General features: G+C 41.0%; 1 protein-coding gene and 1 long non-coding RNA gene across 2 annotated transcripts in view; one reads left to right on the top strand and one right to left on the bottom strand.

Annotated features, from left to right (window-relative positions):
• The window catches only part of Arhgap18 (Rho GTPase activating protein 18), a 163100-nt gene extending 157187 nt beyond the window's left edge, over nucleotides 1-5913 (bottom strand). Inside the window, exon 1 of the mRNA XM_004651216.3 lies at nucleotides 5740-5913. Coding sequence (XP_004651273.1) covers nucleotides 5740-5852 — 113 coding nt within the window. The 5' untranslated portion in view covers nucleotides 5853-5913. The remainder of the gene's footprint in view (nucleotides 1-5739) is intronic.
• A 63-nt stretch (nucleotides 5914-5976) lies between these two features.
• Nucleotides 5977-17669, top strand: LOC123463338. The gene is made up of 3 exons (XR_006638886.1): nucleotides 5977-6133; nucleotides 16148-16265; nucleotides 17610-17669. It is a non-coding gene; the product is annotated as an uncharacterized LOC123463338 (long non-coding RNA).
• The last annotated feature ends 2632 nt before the right edge of the window (nucleotides 17670-20301 follow it).

Genomic DNA, 20301 nt, shown 5'->3' with positions numbered 1-20301 from the left:
AGTCCACCAAAAAGATTCACAATTCAAAGGTATAGATAGGGACTGGGAAAATGGGTGAGTCAGCAATTGCAATGCCCTTACAAGTATGAGGACCTGAGTTCTGATCACAATGTCTGTAAAAGCCAGGTAGAGCGCTGTGTACCTGTAACCCAGCAAGGAAAGGTAGAAACTGGAGGATCCCTGAACTTGCTAGCTACATAGTCTAGCCAAATTGGTGAGCCCTCGGTTCACTGAAAGACTTTATCTTAAGCAGTAAGGTGAAGAGTGATTAACGAAGATCCCCAATGTCAACCTCTGGCGTTCACACACACATACGTGCACATGAACCTCCATACACATGTGCATCCCACTCCTATATACACTATATGCACACAAATCCTCCAGATGGCCAGGTACAAAATCTTGGAAAATTACAATGAGAAAACATGCTCTATTAAACTATAATAGAAAAACTCATTAATATACAGCCCTTTCACAAAATACTAATTTTGGATAATGAACACATCGAGAAGGACAAAACCTTATTGATGGCATTGTGCACCGGTTTTGTGAAAGTGCTATGGGAAGTCACCCAGCAATGCTGGCCTCTGGCAGGGTGCGCAGCGCAATGCTTGCAGACCATGCACAGGTCCCGGAGTTCAATCCCCAGCACCATACCAACCAACCAGACTTCCGACCTCGTCAAGAAAAACAACTGTGTCCTTTGAAAGCTTCTCTTCAAAAGATGTTTCCAACTTAGATGACCCCAACTGTGTTTCAGATCTTTCCCAGTCGGCCCTTCTTACACACCCCAGGAAGTCTTCCCTACCCTTACAAAGTCTTAGGTCAAAAAGCTTGTAGCAATCTTTAGTTTGTTCACATACCAGACAACAGGAAATCCTACACAGCAGCTTACAGAGTCACAGCTTTCCCCGTCCATTACTGAGATTACTAAGACCCAGGCCCAGGTCAGCACCTTCGGCTCCTATGTGTCCTGTGTGAACTTTTTAGTCAACACTGTAGTCCGAGGGACCATTGACAACCGGAACGTGCTCTGCTTTTCCTGTGTTCAAAACCCTCTTTCCTAATGTCACCCATCTTTATGCACAAAGTTCTCAAGTGGCTTTCTTCTCCCATCCCTCCAGCTATGCAGGACCATTTGCTTCTCCCAGTAGTTCCTCTGGGTTCATGATTCATGACTCCCATTTATCCCATCTCCTCTCTGCCTTCAAATCTCCTGTTCCAGAAATGTCTAAGGTTTGCCTCTCTCACTGTTCAGGTGTTTATTTTCTACCTCAGGATATCCCCCCCCCCACACACACACATTTTTAATATAAGATGTCTTCCATAGCTCATGTGTTGAAGCCTTGGTATCTGGCTGGTGTCACTGTTTGGGGAGGTGCTAGACTATGTTGGAACCAAGGCTTAGTATTCAGAGAAAATAAGTCTCTTGGGATGTGTTCTTGGGGGCTATATTTTGTCCCTGGCATCTCTCCCTCCCTTCCTCCCTTCCTCTTCTCTCTCTCTGCTCCTAGACTGGCATGAGAACAACAGCCTCCTCCAGTATACACACCTGCCACCCTGACAGTCAGCCTTAACTCAAGTCCAATGAAATGGGCCTAAGAACCATGGACTGAAACCTCTAAGCCAGGAGTCAAGATACCTCTTTCTCCCTTGTTGTTTTTCTCACCTACTTACCACAGTGAGGAGGGGATAACTAACACAGTTGTGCTTCCCATTAAACACCAGCACCTGGACAAGTGCCTCATGGTAAGAACTCCGAAAGCCCACCTGCTATGCGGGGCTATGCTTACAGAGCCAAGGGATGGGGGAGACTTGAAAAAGTCTAGAGCTGAAACAAGCATATGAAAATGACAGCCCTTTTCCACTTGGCACGTGGAACAGCAGTTCTGTAAGGAAGAAGAGGGGTATGTGGAGGAAGTAGGAGGTCCAAATGTCAAAATAAGAGACACATCCACATTTCATCTTGCCATAAAAGTCAGTGTTTGCAGACACCAATGCCCATCTGTACCCCCAGGGAGAACTTCTACAGGCAGCTGTCTCCAGTTCTACTCAACACATTACTACGGATCTGAAGGACATCTCAAAAGTCTCCCAGAGTTCACAGGCCTGAAGCTTTAGATTATACTTCATTTTGCAGTATCCTTTATTTTATGTTCCTCAATTTTTGTTTTCCAAGACTGAGTCTAATAGATTGCCCTCACACTCACTACGTAGCCAAGGAGGACATTAAATCCCTGATTCTCCTCCAACTTCTCAGTGCTAGAATCATCAGTGCATGTCCCTAGTTTCCAGTGTCATTCTTTTTGTGTTTATTAAATTTTTTGATGGGGTCTTATGCAGCCCAGTATGTAGAGGCCAGAACTCCTGATCTAGTGCTGTGACAATGGTATGTCACTATGCCCAACTTCCAATATGTCGTTCTTAATTAGTAGCATGTGGATCATGCCCACATTCTTACCCATGATGAGATTTACAAACATACTGTTAGACTAAAGACTTTCCTACATGCTAGAAAGTTCTTTAGGATGTCAAGTGTTTAGAAAAGTAGTAGCTAGCTATGAACCCTACACTGTTCCATGTGCTTTATGTACATGGTCACATCTCACTTCATAGTCCCAATGAAGTGAGTGCCACTGTGAAGTTCACTTACATAACTCTCAGTAGTGTATACTGCTAAGGACCAAAAGGGTCAGGATGTGATCCAGCCAGGCTGGCCTCAGAACCTTGGGCTTCAGACCTAACATCTACAGGCATATCCTATATCCCTCTTATTTATTTCTACCCATAACCAAAGGCAAGTCGGGATCAACAAAACTATATATAATGAGAACTACACATTTATTTGAGTAGGCATAAAACATCTCATCCTCCAGCCCACCCTGGTCAATAAATATTCCAATAGTAATACTTGGCATTATTAAAAGGTCAACAAAGAAACAATACAAGGTAGACAGAGTAGTTTTTTTTTTTTTTTAGTGAGGATAAAGCCAAAAGAATGGTAAAATCAGGAAAATATAGTTTTTTGTTGAAAAATTACTTTTCCCAAAGGAAATACTGAGAAGCCTGCCTGTGAAACAAGTAAATAAACTCTATAAATAGAGCTACATATAAAAAATGGTTTCCTTTGGAAACATTTGTATACAAGTCAGCCAAAACAACTAATGTTAACACATTTCTTCAAATCTGGATAGTTTGAGGACAAAACATTACAAAAATGAAAACAAGATTCTACAAATACTTGGGAGGCCCTAACCAGGAGTGGGAGGAATTCCTTAATCTGGTATCCAGTGAATGTGTTCTGATGAAGACAGATAATGGAATGGAATACCATTTTAGGCTATCAAATTAGTTACAGAAATACTAATTCCATACCATTCCAGGTTTTCAAAAGGCCAGAATAACAATTTAAAAAAACATGGCAACAGAAGTCCAAAATCAAATATTTTTCAAAAATATCTGAAATCATATACCTAACCCTTTACAGTTTTTAATTGTGTTATATGTGTGTTTGTTTCATTGAACCCTTTGATTAAATACTTCATGAAATTACATATTTAGAAAAGATTAAATCTTAGGATAAGCAAGATCAGAATATTTTTTCTGCCTGTAGCAACTGTTTACGAAGTACTAAGTAAACTAAGAGAATGTAGTTGAAATTAGCCTCTGTTTTTGTTGCAGTTCTCGGAAAGCGTGGAAAACACAGGCATCAGCAACCACCTTTATACCTTACAGCAGCTTCCTAAGGCTTAAACTGCCAGCCAACCACCCCTGCCAGAGCCAAAGTTCCATGCACTCAACCCCAAGCTCAGGTGATCATTACTGATCTCATCCCACCCTCAAATCAGCCTCCTTCCATGTAGCCCCACCCCCATACCAATTCTAGTATCTCAAATCCTTTCATGCTAAACATGACTTACATTTTGCTTATCTGATCAATTATTCTATGCTTAAGGGTAAAAGCTAAGGAAAACTGACCCTCTGTCCTCCTTCAAGCCTCAAACCAGTCTCCCATCAAAAATAACAAACCCCAAGACAACCATATCCTAGGTATTCAACATGGTAGCCAAGTGGGAGAGGCCTTTGGAAACAGTCCTGGAGTTGTGCCTCCAATACTCACACTTACTTCATGGGCCTCACAACATCCTGCCCCTCAGTGTCTCTTGGTTCTGCTTAAGCAATAGCAGAAAACCATCCATTCCTATTGTTTGCTAAAAGCATTCAGGTCTATACCATCCACAACAAGCTACAAAACCACAGACACAGAAGAGATGTGCATATGCAGCCCTAGGGAAAGGCCTACAAGGGACAGACATTGACAAGACCTGGGGAATTCCTGGGGTTTGAGTCCCCACAGTGAAAATGAGAGCTTTGGGTTCAAGGTCCTGTGCCTCAGTCCACTCTGCCAGTTAAGATCCAAGATTCTGCTCCAACACTCAGGCAACCCAGCCTAAAGGCAATGAAGAACTTGCAAGCTTGCACAATTCTGGCAGTTTTGACTGAGATGTGGAAGCCAAGTCCTGGCTGGTATGGGCTGGTGTTACAGACTGCACACTGTGAAATATGCGTGTCATTGTTGTACAGAAGAATGGATGCAGTTTATGATTTGTCACAGGAAATAGTTTAAAAAGGCAGAAAATAAAATGGTAACAGATGGAGAGCAAAAGCAGGCATTCCCACTTGTCTAGGGAAATGGGTTCATTCAATGGAATTAAACACTGTGGGTAACATGTGAGAAATAAAGTTCTGGGCAGCCTAGGTCCAAGCCAAAGTATTATAGCCATTCCTTTGATTTTTTTCCCCACACCCCCTATATTTGGGGATTTTAAAACAAATGAAAGAAAGCATTATTTCTGCATAAGGCATAAAAGTAAGTCACACAGAAACAAAGGAGGTTTTATTATCACACTTAGCACCAAACGGAAATGGACTTACTAGTAATTTTTTTTTTACAATCTCCCAGACCAATATTTGCAATTTATATCTTAGACTGGAGGAAAAAAAAATGTTCAGCGTGAGGAGGTCATTACTAGGAGAAAGGAAAAAAAACTCTTGGAAAACAGAACAAAGTGCACAGATAGGAAGAAAACTTCTCTGTGCGCCCCAGTGGTCTATAGAACATTTGCTCCGTCTGTCTATGAAGCGATTTAACATTAACTATGTTTCCCTCCTGCAGCAAGGGCAGAGTGTGGTGTTAGGACAAAAACTCCTTTTTGAAAGCTCAAGGGAGTGGAGGGAAATCTGCCCCCACAAGAAATGACACAGGCCAGCTTCTTGGGCGCTCTGCCTAAGAGGTTTGCTTTCAGCAAGGAGAAGGGGCCAAAAAACACCGCTCTCTAAACAGCTTGTACAGTGTGACCAGCCTCCCTGCTTTTTTTGGCAGGCTTTTCCAGCTAACAGTTCCAGTGGCGGTGCCTTGAGCCCATTCAAGAATTCCATCTCAGAGGAAGTCATTCGATCTTTCAGCATTTGCAAGTGCACCTGCTAAGCAACTGGTCTGCTAGCCACGGAGCCAGATCCCCCTTCCCTCCCCCTGGTCGGGCACCCATAATCCTAGGAGCCCCTCACACTTGGAGTGAGTAAGATGAAAGGCACATCAAAGCCACGCCAGAGGTTGCTGCTGCAGTGGGAGGCGAGGCTCCAAGTACAAAGGTGATTCCCCTTCTCCCACCCAGCTTCCCGGTCAGGTCAGCGCTCCAGCTGCAGGTGAAGAGGGTTTTGTTTGTTCTCCTGGCTTACCTCGAGGTGGCTTCCTCACCTCCCTTGGCAAGGCTCTCCCCCACGGCCTGGTCCTTGCCGCTGGGGTGGTAGGCAGTTAGCACAACTCCCTGGGAACTCGAGAGCCAGCTCATGGTGTGGGCAGGGGCATAGTTTCTGACTGAGCAGAATGAAGTTCCTGTCTCTTTAGCACGGGCCAGCTCCTCCCCGGCCAGCCAACCACGCTGGGGGCGTGGCCTCCCGGGGGGCGTGGCCTCCCAGCCGGGCTTCCAGGCCTGCCTGCGGTTCAGCGGTGACTCAACGTTTAAACCCGAAGATTCCCAGTCCCAGCTGCTACAGTTAAGGGGGACAGGGTGTCTGTGATGGGCCCCGACCCTAGAGGACACTGGTCTGATAACAGGCTCAGCTCATCCATGTAAGTACAAGCCTTGTGGCTAGGAAACAATGCCTTAGGGCATTGCTTGTTTTCCCTCTCCACGTTCTGTTTTCATCTGATCATTTCTGCTACTTCATGTAACATGAGTAAGGCATTCCTTAACCCTTTCTGGCACAGCCTCCACCTGAAGGACAGCAAGAACCAGTGTGCTGGTGACAGCCCTGTGTTTCCCAGCCCACATTAAAAGCTTGACTTCTTGCATAAGTGCTCATAAAAAAAAAATTGCTGTGTGCCCTAGAATGCCTTCTTCTGTCACAGAAGATGCCAAACATATCTCCTGTTTAATCAGGTCAAGGTGTTTCACCTGTTCCTCAGTCTTCCTTTCTGCACACTGTGTTACTGCTTGTAACGTGTGTGTGTGTGTGTGTGTGTGTGTGTGTGTGAGTGAGAAAGCTAGCTCAAGTCCTCCTGAGTACTCCCCTGTGCACAAGCGTTCATGCACATGTGTGCACACACACATCTGGCAAGTGGTATGCACTCAACACATGGTGAGACCTCACTGATTCCCTACATTAACACTGACCAGAGCCTGGGCAGAACTGTCTTGTTGGCATACAGCGTGTTCGGGCACCAGCAAGGGAGTCCAACTGTATCATAATTTTTTTTTCACCCAAATGTTTAGTTGATGAAAAGATAAACTTTAGTTTCATACACAGGACTGAAGCCCATCACTGTCTTATCACAGATGAAGGAAGGGTTCCATGAGACCCTTCACCTCCATGGCAAAGAGTGAAAACCAGTACTACCTGGGAAAGATGGTATCAGGTTCCTTAGTGGTGTAGCCCCTGGAGGATTGCATATTCTCCAGCAAATGGCCTCCCATCCATGATTAAGCAAACAGTCCTAATTAAAATCAGTGGGCCAAAAAAAAAAAAATACACAAGGCATGAAATAATGGGGACTGGAGATATTGCTCAGTGGTTAAGGCACTTGCTTGCAAAGCCTAATGACCTGGGTTCAAGTGTTATGTAAAGTACTAAGGTAAAGCCAGATGCACAAAGAGGTACGTGCATCTGGAGTTCATTTGTAGCAGCTGAAGGCCTGGGAGTACCCATTCTCTCTGTCTCTCTTACATCTCTCTGCTTGCAAATAAATAAAAGATTGCTTTTAAAAAATGATGTAATGGGAAGAAGGGTTTTAGTGGGAGATGAAAAAGTAAGTAAATAGGGAAGTAGAATGCAAATATATTTCATACATGCATGAAAGTGGTTTAAAATGGTCCCGAGGGACTGGAGAGATGGCTTAGCAGTTAAATTGTTTGCCTGCAAAGCCAAAGGACCCAGGCTCAATTCCCCAGGACCCACATAAGTTGGATGTGCAAGGTGGTGCATGCATCTGGAGTCCCTATGCAGTGGTGGGAAGCCCTGGCGTGTCCATTCTCTATCTCTCTCGTCTATTTCTCTCTCAAATAAATAAATAAAAATTTATATATATATATATATATATATATATAGATAGATAGATAGATAGATAGATAGATAGATATAGATATAGATATAGATGGATATATGGTGGTCCTGAAAAATGCAGGAGACATTTCTATATTCTCTTTGCCATAAAATAACTTTCTCCTTTCCTCAAAATGCCTAGTACTCTGAACTTAATTTCTTTGTTGTTTATGATCTCTTGGTCTACCTATCCACAATCCCTGAGATGCCTGTGATTTTTGTCATTCTATAAACACATGGTTTACATACTGTCATTAGTTAAAACAGAGAAGGATGGGCTGGAGAGATGGCTTAGCATTTAAGGCACTTGCCAGTGAAGCCTAAGGACCCAGGTTTAATTCTCCAGGTCCCACGTAAGCCAGATGCACATGGTGGCACATGTGTCTGGAGTTCGTTTGCAGTGGCTGGAATCCCTGGTGCACCTATTCTCACTTTCTTGCTCTCTCTCCCTTTCTCTGTCTCTAATAAATAAAATAAATTTATTAAAATTTTAAAAATCACAGACAAGGATTTTAGGGAGAAGGCTCAGTGGTTAAAGGTACTTATTTACCAAGTCTGCCAGATCAAGTAGCCATATAAAGTCAGATGCAGAAAGTGACACATGCATCTGGAGTTCATTTGCTCTGGCAAGAAGACTTGATGTGCCTATTCTCTCTCTTTCAAGTAAGTAAAAACAAATATTTTTTAAAAAACAACTTATTCATACTTAATCTACATTTTTATTTTTATTTACTTTTTTCCACTTTTGACATTTGCATGTATGTACATAATGTTTTTTGTTCTTATTCCTCTCAGTTATTCTGTTGCATGTTGCTCCCCCTGCCTTTAACACACTTCTTCTCCATTAATCTTCATCTTACATTCATGCCTTTTTCTAACCCAGTGAGGTAACTTAGGGCTGCCTGCATGATCTTGGGTGGAAGGTTATTTACTGTGCAATGGGCAATTTACCAATGGCTACACCTCTGATGAAACTAACCCCTCCTCTCCCAGCAACCATAACCTGTTATTAGCTACTCTGGAATGTCTGGAGTCTCATGTATGTTTCCCCAGCAATGATGGACAGTATTGACAAGGCTCAGTCTTAAGCTGCAAACCACAACTGTCGTGAGTTCATGATGACTACTTTCTATCCAGAAGGAGGCACTATGCAGTTATCCTCCCCATCATCCTGCTCTTCTAGTCTACAATTTTTTGTTGTTGTTTGTTGTTTGTGTTTTGTTTTTAAACATTTTATGCTTTTATTTATTTTCAAGCATAGGGAGATAGAAGAGAGAGAATGGGTACATCAGAGCCTCCAGCCTCTACAAACAAACTCCAGATTCATGCACTACTGAGTCTTTAGGCTTTGTAAGCAAGCACCTTAAATGTTAAGCCATCTCTCCAGCCTGTTGTCTTATTGTTTTGTCTTGGTTTGATTTTTCTTTTTTGGTCCTTCCTCCGAGGTAGGGTCTCATTCTAGCCCAGGCTGCCCTGGAATTCACTATGCAGTCTCAGAGTGCTCTTGAACTCAGTGATCCTCCTCCTCCACCTCCTGAGTCCTGGGATTAAAGACATTCACCACCACACCTAGCCAGTTCACATTTTTTAAATGTCTTTGTCATGTCTGCAGTGAACTCTTGTTTTAAGCAGTCTTCCTTTAAACAGAGTTTATTATATCTCCCTCTCCATCACAATTAGACACTCAGTCATCTACCTCCACCTCCTGAGGGTCCAGGCCGGGCCCTCTTCTCTCCTCGCTGCCTCACTGCCTCAGCCACTACTGGGCAAATAATTAATTAGGAGTCACCTCCATTCTCACAACAACCCTTTTAGATCATCTTATCATCTCAATTAGTTTGCACATTTTTACTTAAGTCTACCCCAATACCAACACCACCTCCACAGGGATAATGTTGCTCCTTGCTTAAAGATCTTCATGGGCTCCCTGGTGCCTGGTGTCCACAGAGACAGTTCTAAACCTGAGACACCCAGCAGACATCCTCACTCCCTTTGCCTTACGACATGGGGCTTTCCACCTCACTGTCCCCATCCTGTCACCCTGCCCTCAGGTCACACAGTCATTTCATTCTCTCCCCTCCCAGTCTAACTTCAGTTTTTCCTATATACTAGGCCTTTTGTGAATGCTGAGTGAAGGAAAAAGTGAGTTTAAAATATTTTCCAAGCTTTCTAAAATTTATATTAATTCATAACATTAAACAAGTGGTTTATCCATCCGTCATTTTTTAATGTTTTAATGAAAGCTGCTCTGAAATGCCATATGGGGGAGATTTTATATATATATAATATATATATATATATATATATATATATGTATATATATATATATATATATATAATATATACATAAAATCTCATCCATCCACTGATGGTTGGATGTTTAGATAGATCAATCGATAGATAGGTGTACGTGATATCTATATGTAATTCCTGTATTTTATCTTGTGGGAACTATTCTGTTTTCCTCTCTGCCCCACATTTTACCTTTCCTTCCTTGGACTTTATCTTCTTTGCTTCTCTTCTGTTTTCCCTCCTTCCTTTGCCTTCAGTCCCTGAGTGTCATGCCAGGGACAGTGCCAAGGTTGTGCCAACTCTCGGGAGCCAATTCATGATAATGACAGATGTTGTCCACTAGTAACCAAAACAATAATTGAGTCATATCTCCACCTAATTATATTCTCTTCGCCTGTTTAATGGATTAGTCATAATGTGCTGTTTGAACTGTTACTATTTGACAAGTTAAAAATGACATTTGGATGCATAGTAACCATTCTGCTTAATTTCTGTGAGACAGAAAATAAAGTGTGACACAAATTGCTTTGCATTGCATAATACATAAAATTTGAATCCTACCAATTTCACTTTCAAGTTCATGGAAATCTGGGCTCCTCTTCCTTTCTTCTCACTAAGCTCTGTTGTTACTAGTCTGGGGACACTGCCTGTGACAGACAGACAGACAGCTGGCAGGACCGTGCCTGGGCGTTCACAGCTTCACATATAAGCTCAAGTGGGTTAAAAATGGTTTCAGGATTTTCTTATGTCATCAGGGAAGCAAACCTAACCACCAATATGGTCCACTGAGGGGATGTTCTAATTTTATAACCTAAACCCTGCCAACATAACCACAGTCCCCCCCCCAACTTATGCTCTGTCTATCTTTTTCATAGATCCATTTTACTAAAAAAGAAAAAAAATTCTTTTAATTCTTGCCTCACCCATTTTTATTGAACACTGAGAAGCTCATGTCCTTGAAGATGTTAATATTCCAAGCTGTCGAGTGCTTGCCAAACACTTTCCTGTTATGAAACATCTTAGAAAGTAATTAACAACATCAAGACAGTTTAAACATGCATTTCATTCATTCCTTTAAATGGGGTATACTAGATGTCACAGGAAAGGAAAAGGAAGCTATAATTTATGCACTCAGATAAATTGTTAAAAATAGGTTGGAGATAGTAATGCAGTGCCTGACAATTTGACAACCATTTTCAAAAAGAATGGAAAAAAAATCTTAAGATTCAATGCTACTAGTATGGGAAGAATTTAATTGTTCATATTTTTGTGTGGAAGCCTGTTTTGTAATGTAGAATTATACGAGAAGCAAACCAAAATTGCAGTAAATGTGGTATATTTCTTATTTTTTCACCTGTATCATTTTAAAAGAAATTACTAAGGAGAATTCTGTACCTCTTTAATATCTATAGGGTGATCTAAAGCCTATGGAGAGAGACAAAGCCATGTGAAAAGTGATCTTTTAATTGGCAACATTAATCTAGTTTATAGTATTATAATAAGAACTTGGATACATTAATCAATTGTGAGTATAATATTGTGCATAAAGGACAAAACCTAGATTTAACATACTACTGACTCATGAGGGAGGAGTGTTCTGGACTCTCTCGGGTTTTAATCAGGCCTCTGTGTGAAGAATTCTTGAAAGCTTGCATTCTAGCCAATTCTATGCTGAGGAGCTGTGACAGAAAAAAACTATGTCATATCTATAATCTCCTCAGAAATGGTACCCATCACTCACTTCATCTAGATCAATAAAGATAAACCTTTTGCCAGGCGTGGTGGCGCATGCCTTTAATCCCAGCACTCGGGAGGCAGAGGTAGGAGGATCACCGTGAGTTCAAGGCCACCCTGAGACTACAGAGTTAATTCCAGGTCAGCCTGGACCAGAGTGAGACCCTACCTTGAAAACCAAAAAAAAAAAAAAAAAAAAAAAGATAAGCCTTTTGCTTTTATCTGGAAAGCTCCAAAAATTCCTGCATCACTATCAAAATTATTCTTACTGTCAATCCAGGGGAAAAATATGTACAAGTCATGCCTGGAATAATGTGTAACTTTTATTGCTGGAGGCTAATTTAGGACTTCTTGGCAGACATTGAGAAAAAAAGATCAGTCTCACATTTAAAGAGTTTCTTCCTAGTAAATAATTGTGTGTGTGTGTGTGTGTGTGTGTGTGTGTGTGTGTGTGTGTGTAGTGTGTGTGGAAGTGCTTACTCTTTCCTACATGTGGCCTACATGGCCTCTCACCGAATCACACTATGGTCCTAAAAGACATAGTAAGATTATGTCTACTTTAGACATTAGGGATTTGAAGTGTCCGAGCCAGGAGGTGGCAAAATGGAGACTTTTAAACCTGGGTTGTCATGATTGCTGACTGAGCTGAAGGTTACAGCTCCTTGGAACTGACATGGGTTCTTTCATGAACAGAACCATGAGGAGAACCTGCAAAGTAAACAACATAGCAAATCTTTGGCAGTTAAACAAATGCAGTAAGTACACTGTTTTGGAGATTTGCATTCAGACAAGTACAACACATTAGTTTCTTTCCCAGCACTTTGAATCTTGTCTTTTATGACAAACTACTGCAATTGTGTGCCATAGAACAGTTACCACTTTACATGGCTGTCATCATTAGGGTGTCCTGTCTATGACTGTTTCTACTGATAGAAATGAAATAAAAGTGTTTTCTGTCATTATAATTATGACTAGCCCTTTATTCTATTTTTCTATTAGAAAATGACAGATTAGTGTTGTGAATTTTGAAGCTTATAGAATTTGTGAACCACTGGGCCTTGGAAGGGACATGTGTGAAAACAACTGAAGGTTCAAGTTCATATACCTTTGAAGCAAATCCACCCATTATATCAAAACTAACAGCAAAATTTAATGATCCTCACCCTTCTTTTAGCCTCCCACTTCATTACTCAATATAATGACAGCTGTTATAAATACAACTAAAGCATGAAACCTAGACTGGGGCATGGCTGTAATATTCTGGAAAGGTAGAATTTTCCTAACACATAACTCAATTTGAAATAGCCAGTCATGTAAGTCGTCAGACTTGTCCCTCATAGAACCTTTATCGGGAAGTGGATAGCAAAGGACACCCAGGGAAATTGTGTTGCACCCCACCATGTGAACTAAACCACTGTAAGGGTTGGGTTGGATCCCAAACACTATAAACAAAAAATGTGCAGAGGGGGTTGGGGGAGGGTAAGGGAGCTACCTATCTGAGTAAAGAGATATTTATTTCCCACTTGAAGAAAAAGAAAAATGTAAGCCATTTTCTGGGTTTTTTTTTTTAAAGTGGGTGTTACACATAACAAAATAAAGGCAGTTTCAATGACTTAAGAGTCATTACCTTGTTTTTTGTTTGGGGTTGGGCAGAACAGATGATACAGCTGCCCAGGCTGATGTCATCATCACAAAGAATTTCTATATTGTGAGCCCGTTGAGAAATTCTAATGTTGTGAAATGTCCTTAAAAATGGAACTATAGGGCTGGAGAGATGGCTTAGCATTTAAGCGCTTGCCTATGAAGCCTAAGGACCCTGGTTCAAGGCTCCATCCCCTAGGACCCACGTTAGCCAGATGCACAAGGAGGGGCGCACACATCTGGAGTTCGTTTGCAGTGGCTGGAGGCCATGGCGTGCCCATTTTCTTTATCTGCCTCTTTGTCTGTCGCTCTCAAATAAATTAATAAAATTTTTAAAAAATGAAACTATCAGATGTTTCTGGACTAACAAAACCCTAGCACTCTGTTTATAGCTGGAGCACCTCAGATGTTCAGCAGTGCACCCAGTCTTGTGTCTGGAGAAGAGATTACATCTCATACAAGGCAGGCTCCGTGCTCTGTACAAGTACACACACTGGTGGCAAAAATGATTTTCGGACCACTTAGGATGTCCACATCCTCAAAGCTTTGATCTTGATCACTCATTTCTCAAGATGGGGCATCAAGAAACAAGAAACAATGGAAGGGCTAGAAGAGATGGGTTAGTGGTTAAGGTGCTTGCCTGCAAAGCCTAAGGTTCAATTCCCCAGTGCCCACATAAGCCAGATGCGCAAAGTGGCTCAAGATTTTGGAGTCCATTTGCAGTGGCTAGTGGCCCTGGTTTACCCATTCTGTACCTGCTTTTATCTCAATCTCTTTCTCACTCTCACTCTCACAAATAAAAACTAGATAAAACTACTTTTCCAGAGTCCTCTAAACATGTTTGTATTTTGAGGATAAGTTTCTGTTTGTTTTTCCTTTAAGGTTGCAATTTTTGAAAAAATATATTTTTATTTATTTGAAAGAAAGAGATAGGTAGAGAGAAGAGGTATACCAGGGCTTCCAGCCACTGCAAACGAACTCCAAATACATGGACTACCTTGTGTATCTGGCTTACGTGGGTCCAGGGGAATTGAATCTGGGTCCTTTGGCTTTATACAGACAAGTGCCCTAATACACTAAGTCATCTGTCCAGCTCGGTTCTGTTTTTAAGAACAAAGAAAAAACCCACACACTCTCAGACATTTCCAAAGAGGAAAATGATGGAGGCGGGACTTGCCTAAATAGAAATCTTCCCCCAGTCAGCTTAGTAACTCCTTCATTTGTAAAAGTCCAGAGGAAGCAGAATTCTCTACGCAGGAAGCAGCCCTGTCAGTCACGGTTGAGAACTGGAGCCCTGGACACCTTTTGAATTCCATGGTTGGAATGATACACTTGCACAGCAGTGTAGGCAAGCACAACTTCTGCATGGCTCTGCAAGAAAAGACCTCAGAGACCCTTGTTCAAGGTTGTGCCTGTTTAAATGACAGAAACCCATTGTGGACTTCCTGACATGACTGACTCAGGGTCCTGGAGGATTTCAGATAGGCCAGCTCTGATACAGGCCTATCTGAGTCCAGCAGAGCAAGTTGTGTGACTTGTAACTTCCTCTGCCAACATGGGCCTCTGAGAGTCAGGATTTGTAGCAAGTACTGCTATGGAACATTTTATACACACACACACACACACACACACATACACACATATATATTACATATGTATATATGCAAAAACTATTTTTTATTAAAATTTATTTACATAAAATTGACTCAGGTTTTTTGGGGACAGGGTGGTTAATTACTTGAGGTAGTATGACTTTGTATGTGCTTTGGAAATAAACATACTTTTTAAAAAAAATATTTATTTATTTGAGAGCAACAGACAGCGAAAGAGACAGACAGAGAGAGGATGGGTGCCCCAGGGCCTCCAGCCACTGCAAACGAACTCCAGATGTGTGCACCCCCTTGTGCATCTGGCTAACATGCGTCCTGGGGAATGGAGCCTTGAACCAGGGTCCTTAGGCTTCACAGGCAAGCACTTAACCACTAAGCCATCTCTCCAGCCCTAAACATACTTTTTCAAATTTATTTTTATCAGTTTTAGACATACTTAGTATATAAACAACACATGTTGGTACCATCCTTTCCCTCATCTCTGCCCCTTTTCCAAAGGGGCCCTCCTTGTTAGTATTCACTTTTGAGTCCTTAAGAGTATTTGAAAGTATTTCATTTCCCAAAAATCTACTAAGCTGGGGCAGGAGAGATGGGTTAGTGGTTAAGGTGTTTGCCTGCCAAGCCTAAGGACCAAGGTTCAATTCTCCAGTACCCATGCAAGCAAGATGTACAAGGAGGCGCATGTGTCTGAGGTTCATTTACAGTGGCCGAAGGCCCTGGCGCACTCATTCTCTGTGTCTTTCTCTCTCTCTCTCTCTCTCTCTCTCTCAAAATAAATTTTTTAATTAAAAAAATAAATAAAAATCTACTAAACTTAACTCATCCAACAACAGCAACCTGGAATACAGGAAATAAAATATTTGCTTTCTTTCAATTTCAGTATAAATTATTTTCTTCATTAAATATATATCTTTGCATCATTAGCTGTATGTTCTTTCTCAGTGAAAGAATTTCCAGGGACTAGAGGGGTGTATTAGCAGTTAATGTGCTTTCCTGCAAAGCCAAAGGACCCAGGTTTGATTCCCCAGGATCCACATAAGCCAGATGCACAAGGTGGTGCATGTTTCTGGAGTTCATTTGCAGTGGATGGAGGCCCTGGCATGACCATTCTCAATATTTCTCTCTTTCTGTCAAATAACTAAAAATAAAATATTAAAATTTCTTTCTTGAAAAACCCTTAATTCCTAAAAAAGAATTTCCACAAAAAACATGAATTATATCCAAAAATTAGAGTATAATTGTTAATGCTGACCTATTTTTCCTTCCAGGATTTTTAAGTTGCCACAGATTCTCACTGCCTGCAAAGAAGAACCACTATTGTTATAGAAATTACTATAGCCTGGCATGGTGGAGCACGCCTTTAATACCAGCACTCAGGAGGCAGAGGTAGGAGGATTGCTATGAGTTCAAGCCAGCTTGAAACCACATAGTGAATTCTCAGTCAGCCTGGCTAGAGAGAGACCCCACCCTGAAAAAACAAAAACCCAAAAAATAAAAATGAAAGAAATAATTGTAGTGTCTTCTACTGCATTCTAATCAAGATTGTTCTCCTGGGCTGGAGAGATGGCTTAGCACTTAAGGCACCTGCCTGCAAAGTCAGAGGACCCAGGTTTGATTCCCCCAATACCCACATAAGCCAGATGCACAAGGGGACCCATGTGTCTAGAGTTTTTCAGAGACTGGAATCCCTTGCACACATATCCTTCCCTCTCAAATAAATACATATGAATAAATTAAAAAGAAAGTCCTTCTTAAACAATATCCTAACACCAAAACAGTTTATGCTCCTGAAATGTGGTCTTAAAATACCTCCAAAGGTCATTTTCCTTCATTCTTTCATAATTTTTATACCTGGTTTGTTACAAGGCTCATAGAACACAGCCATGCACAGGAGCCTTTGAAATGTTCAGACTCAAGATCATGGGGCTGAGGCTATGCAAAAGCTATCTACATCCATTACAGATGCCTGTTATAGAAGCTGCTGCCACAGAAAAACAAACAACAAAAAAATAGGTTATGTAATAGCAGGGCAAATGATTATAGAGCCAAGCTGAGAGACCTAAGAAAAACGCCACATCCTGGCATCAAGATACTTCCTTATAGCAGAAACTGTTTAAGTTCGGAAAGTGCTTCAGCACATAGTCCTGGGCTCAGGCAAAACACCTCCTGTAAGAGCGTATAGCAAGCTCTTAGAAACCACTCTTAAATAATGGCTTTACAATATCTATGTCATCCCCAACTCCTGAAAAAATTGGGTGAATGGATAACCAAGATGTGGTATATCTACAAGATGGAATTCTACTCAGCAGTAAGAAAAAAAAAATGACACAATAATATTTGTAGAGAAATGGTTGAACTTGGAACAGTTCATTTTAAGTGAACCATAAAATCACAGAAAGCTAATCATTGCATGTTCTCACTCATCTGCAGTTCCTAACCTGGATCAGCCCGAGTTGCTGACACAGCTGAATAGCATCTCAAGGCTTGGACAATAGGGAGGGTAGGGCTTGCAGGAAAGGGAAGGGTCCAGCGGGTGGCACAAATCTGAACCCAAATTGAACTGGTACCATAGAATCCTATATTCTGGAAGTTAAACTAAAAGGTGGAACCCTCAAGAGGACCTTAGGGGAAGCACTTGAATCGAAGGGCCCTGGAGAGGATGAGACAAAGCCTAACCTCAAATTTCTCCTAATCTTCTTCGTCTTTTTCTTTTTTCTTTTCTCTTGGCAGTGACCTGTAATTCTCTGTACCAGGATGTGGTTTACATCCACAATGAGCTGTTGATCAGAGAGACCTACTAGATGTTCCAATACTAATAGGACAGACTTCTGTCAGAATATTGATTACCCACTAGAGGTTAATGGTAAGACCCTACTGCTAAAGACCCCATAAGCTGTCCACATGGACCATGGAGAGACTTGGTTGGAATCTGGAGGAGAGGAAGATGCTACATGAGCTACACAGGGAAAATGGCCAACATCTGTCCAAACAACTCAAAATCTAAGCTACTCAGAAGCAAATAACCTGACATGATGCTCACAAAAGTGCAATAGTGGCACACAGCTATGGTGGGTAACTAACTGCTCTTGGATTTGCTAACAGATCCACTTAGTGGAAAGGAAACCATATCTGGAGCTGGGAAACATTCCAGAATCATATCCAGATAACAATTTTGCTTTCTAATGTTAAGTTCCAACTAATCTTGGCATATAAGAGGGTCTACACCCATTAAGTTCTATCTAAATTAGTAATGGTTATCCCATTTAATTGTTGCTTGACTTCATTCTCCATGGGAGATTCTGCTTCTCTTTTTTTCAGATGGGAGTGGGACCTGAGGAGGTAAATGATCCAGCGCACTTCACCCAAGCCCCAAATGTAACCACAGACAGATTGGGGAAATGAGCAAGAGTGCTGTTTTCTTAGTGAATCTGATATCAGCACAAGGATGAAGGAGATAGACAATGAAGACACTCAACACCTACCAAACCAGAGATCCAGAGGTTCCAAGTGTCCATCACTGAAGTAGAATTAAAATGCACCCAACATGGCTCAAGGAATTTTGCGGAAGAGAGGGCAGAAAGATTGTTAGAGCCACAAGTTGGGACATTATACACAGAGACACTGCTTCTCCCCCATAACTGACCACTGCCTCCAAAATGCATGACCAATAATCCCTATGGGGTTGACCTGCATCCCTAACAAGGAGGGCCTCTTTGGAAAAGAGGCAGGGATAAGGGAAAGCTGGTACCATATGTCTTGTTTACATACTAAATATGTCCATATCTAATTTTAAAAAACTGTAAATATTTCCCTGATCCATCCCAATGTAAAGGTTTTCCTGACACATCTCAATGAGTCTATGATGTTAAGTAATTTGTCTAATAATTTTTTATTAATTTATTGTTTTATTCATTTATTCCTTCAAGTGAACATTTGTTGAATAAAGTAGTATGGAAAATGTGAAAAAAAATTTCACAAGGTTGTCATAATTCAAGCAGTATAAATAAATAATATTGAATTCCATGGCAGAGAATAAATACATTTTCCTTTAGCTTGTAAACCCAGTAACCACATTACACCTTTGTAGTTTTCTTTAAAAGTATCTAAGATATGCCTTACATATATACAAATTTGTCTCTCAATAACAAAATCACACTGTAATATCAAATATGTCATGACTCTACAGGGAAGAATTAATAAGAAACAGTAAGCATAATAAAATTCCAAGTAGTCATTGTCCTGACAAGCATGTTACAGAACCTATTACACACGCACAGAATGCTCTCAAACACTGTAGACTATATCCACTCATAACAAACAGCTTTTATTGCAAATTGGCACAAGAGAAGAAAAGCAGGAAGCATTGGTGTGGCAATGGTAGATTATTCTTTGAGTTCTCACATATACATTATAACATACTGCCTCTTCTACTTAAACAGAATCCGTTTCTAAAATTGTTCCAGAAGGTGAGTCTTACTTTCCAAGTCTTTGAGTTTAATCTCACACTGTGATGTTCTGAGAAATTGAACTCACTGTAAGTTATCAAGGATTCAAATCAAGGCAGTCACATTTTTTTTTGTCAAAAAATGAGATATATTTTAGAAATCTGCCTACTGTAAGTCTGCCCAGCTCAAAATAATATTTGCCTTAACCTTGCAAAGATCATCAAAATAAAGCTGTGGTGAAGAAAATGAATACATCTCTTGAAGAAAACAAAATGAAACCGGCAAAGCTTTCTACAATTTCATTTCTTTCAAGAGACTGACTTTATGCTCTTCTATGCAGCCTATTGGGAACGCTCATGTATTATAGGAAGATAAAAAGAAATTCAGTAGAGTCACCATCAAACCTTTTTTCAAAGGATTTTTCAAAGATGCCAGTCCAGAGCAAAAATGCTACCATCTCAATGTGAATGAGACCTAAAATAAGCCCATCTGAGCATACTCTGTGATACAAGGGCAGAACTAGGCACCAGCAATGACCTCCATGGTGTGCTTTGATGAAGGTTAGCAGGCCTGCCTCTAGAAAACAAGTTAATTCCCTGCCAGTCCATGCTTCCATTAAAGTCACCTGTGGGGTTATATTAATAGACACTGGTTGGTTCTAACAATACTTTCAAGAATTAGCTGAGTCAGACACCACTCAGGCCCCGAGGGTTTATCTTCAGTGAGGACAGCAAAAGCAGGTATACGTAACAGAACACATTGGGTGATAAATGCAAAAATAAGTAAATAAAAATATATGAAATAGTATACATGCTAAAGAATGGACCCAGGATAAGGTATGTTAATGTATCCAAGATCTATTCAGGCATCAAGAAAGAGGGCAGAATTGAACAGTGCATCTATGAAATCCCCCTCTCCCTAGACATATACACACGTTCTCTATACTAATCATCTACCAGTTCATAACTGGAGAAAAT

The sequence above is a fragment of the Jaculus jaculus genome, chromosome 9 (assembly GCF_020740685.1).
Source record: "Jaculus jaculus isolate mJacJac1 chromosome 9, mJacJac1.mat.Y.cur, whole genome shotgun sequence".
In the NCBI taxonomy this organism is placed as follows: domain Eukaryota; kingdom Metazoa; phylum Chordata; class Mammalia; order Rodentia; family Dipodidae; genus Jaculus; species Jaculus jaculus.
Note: the sequence above shows the minus strand (reverse complement) of the source record. Positions and strands in the feature narration are given on the sequence as shown.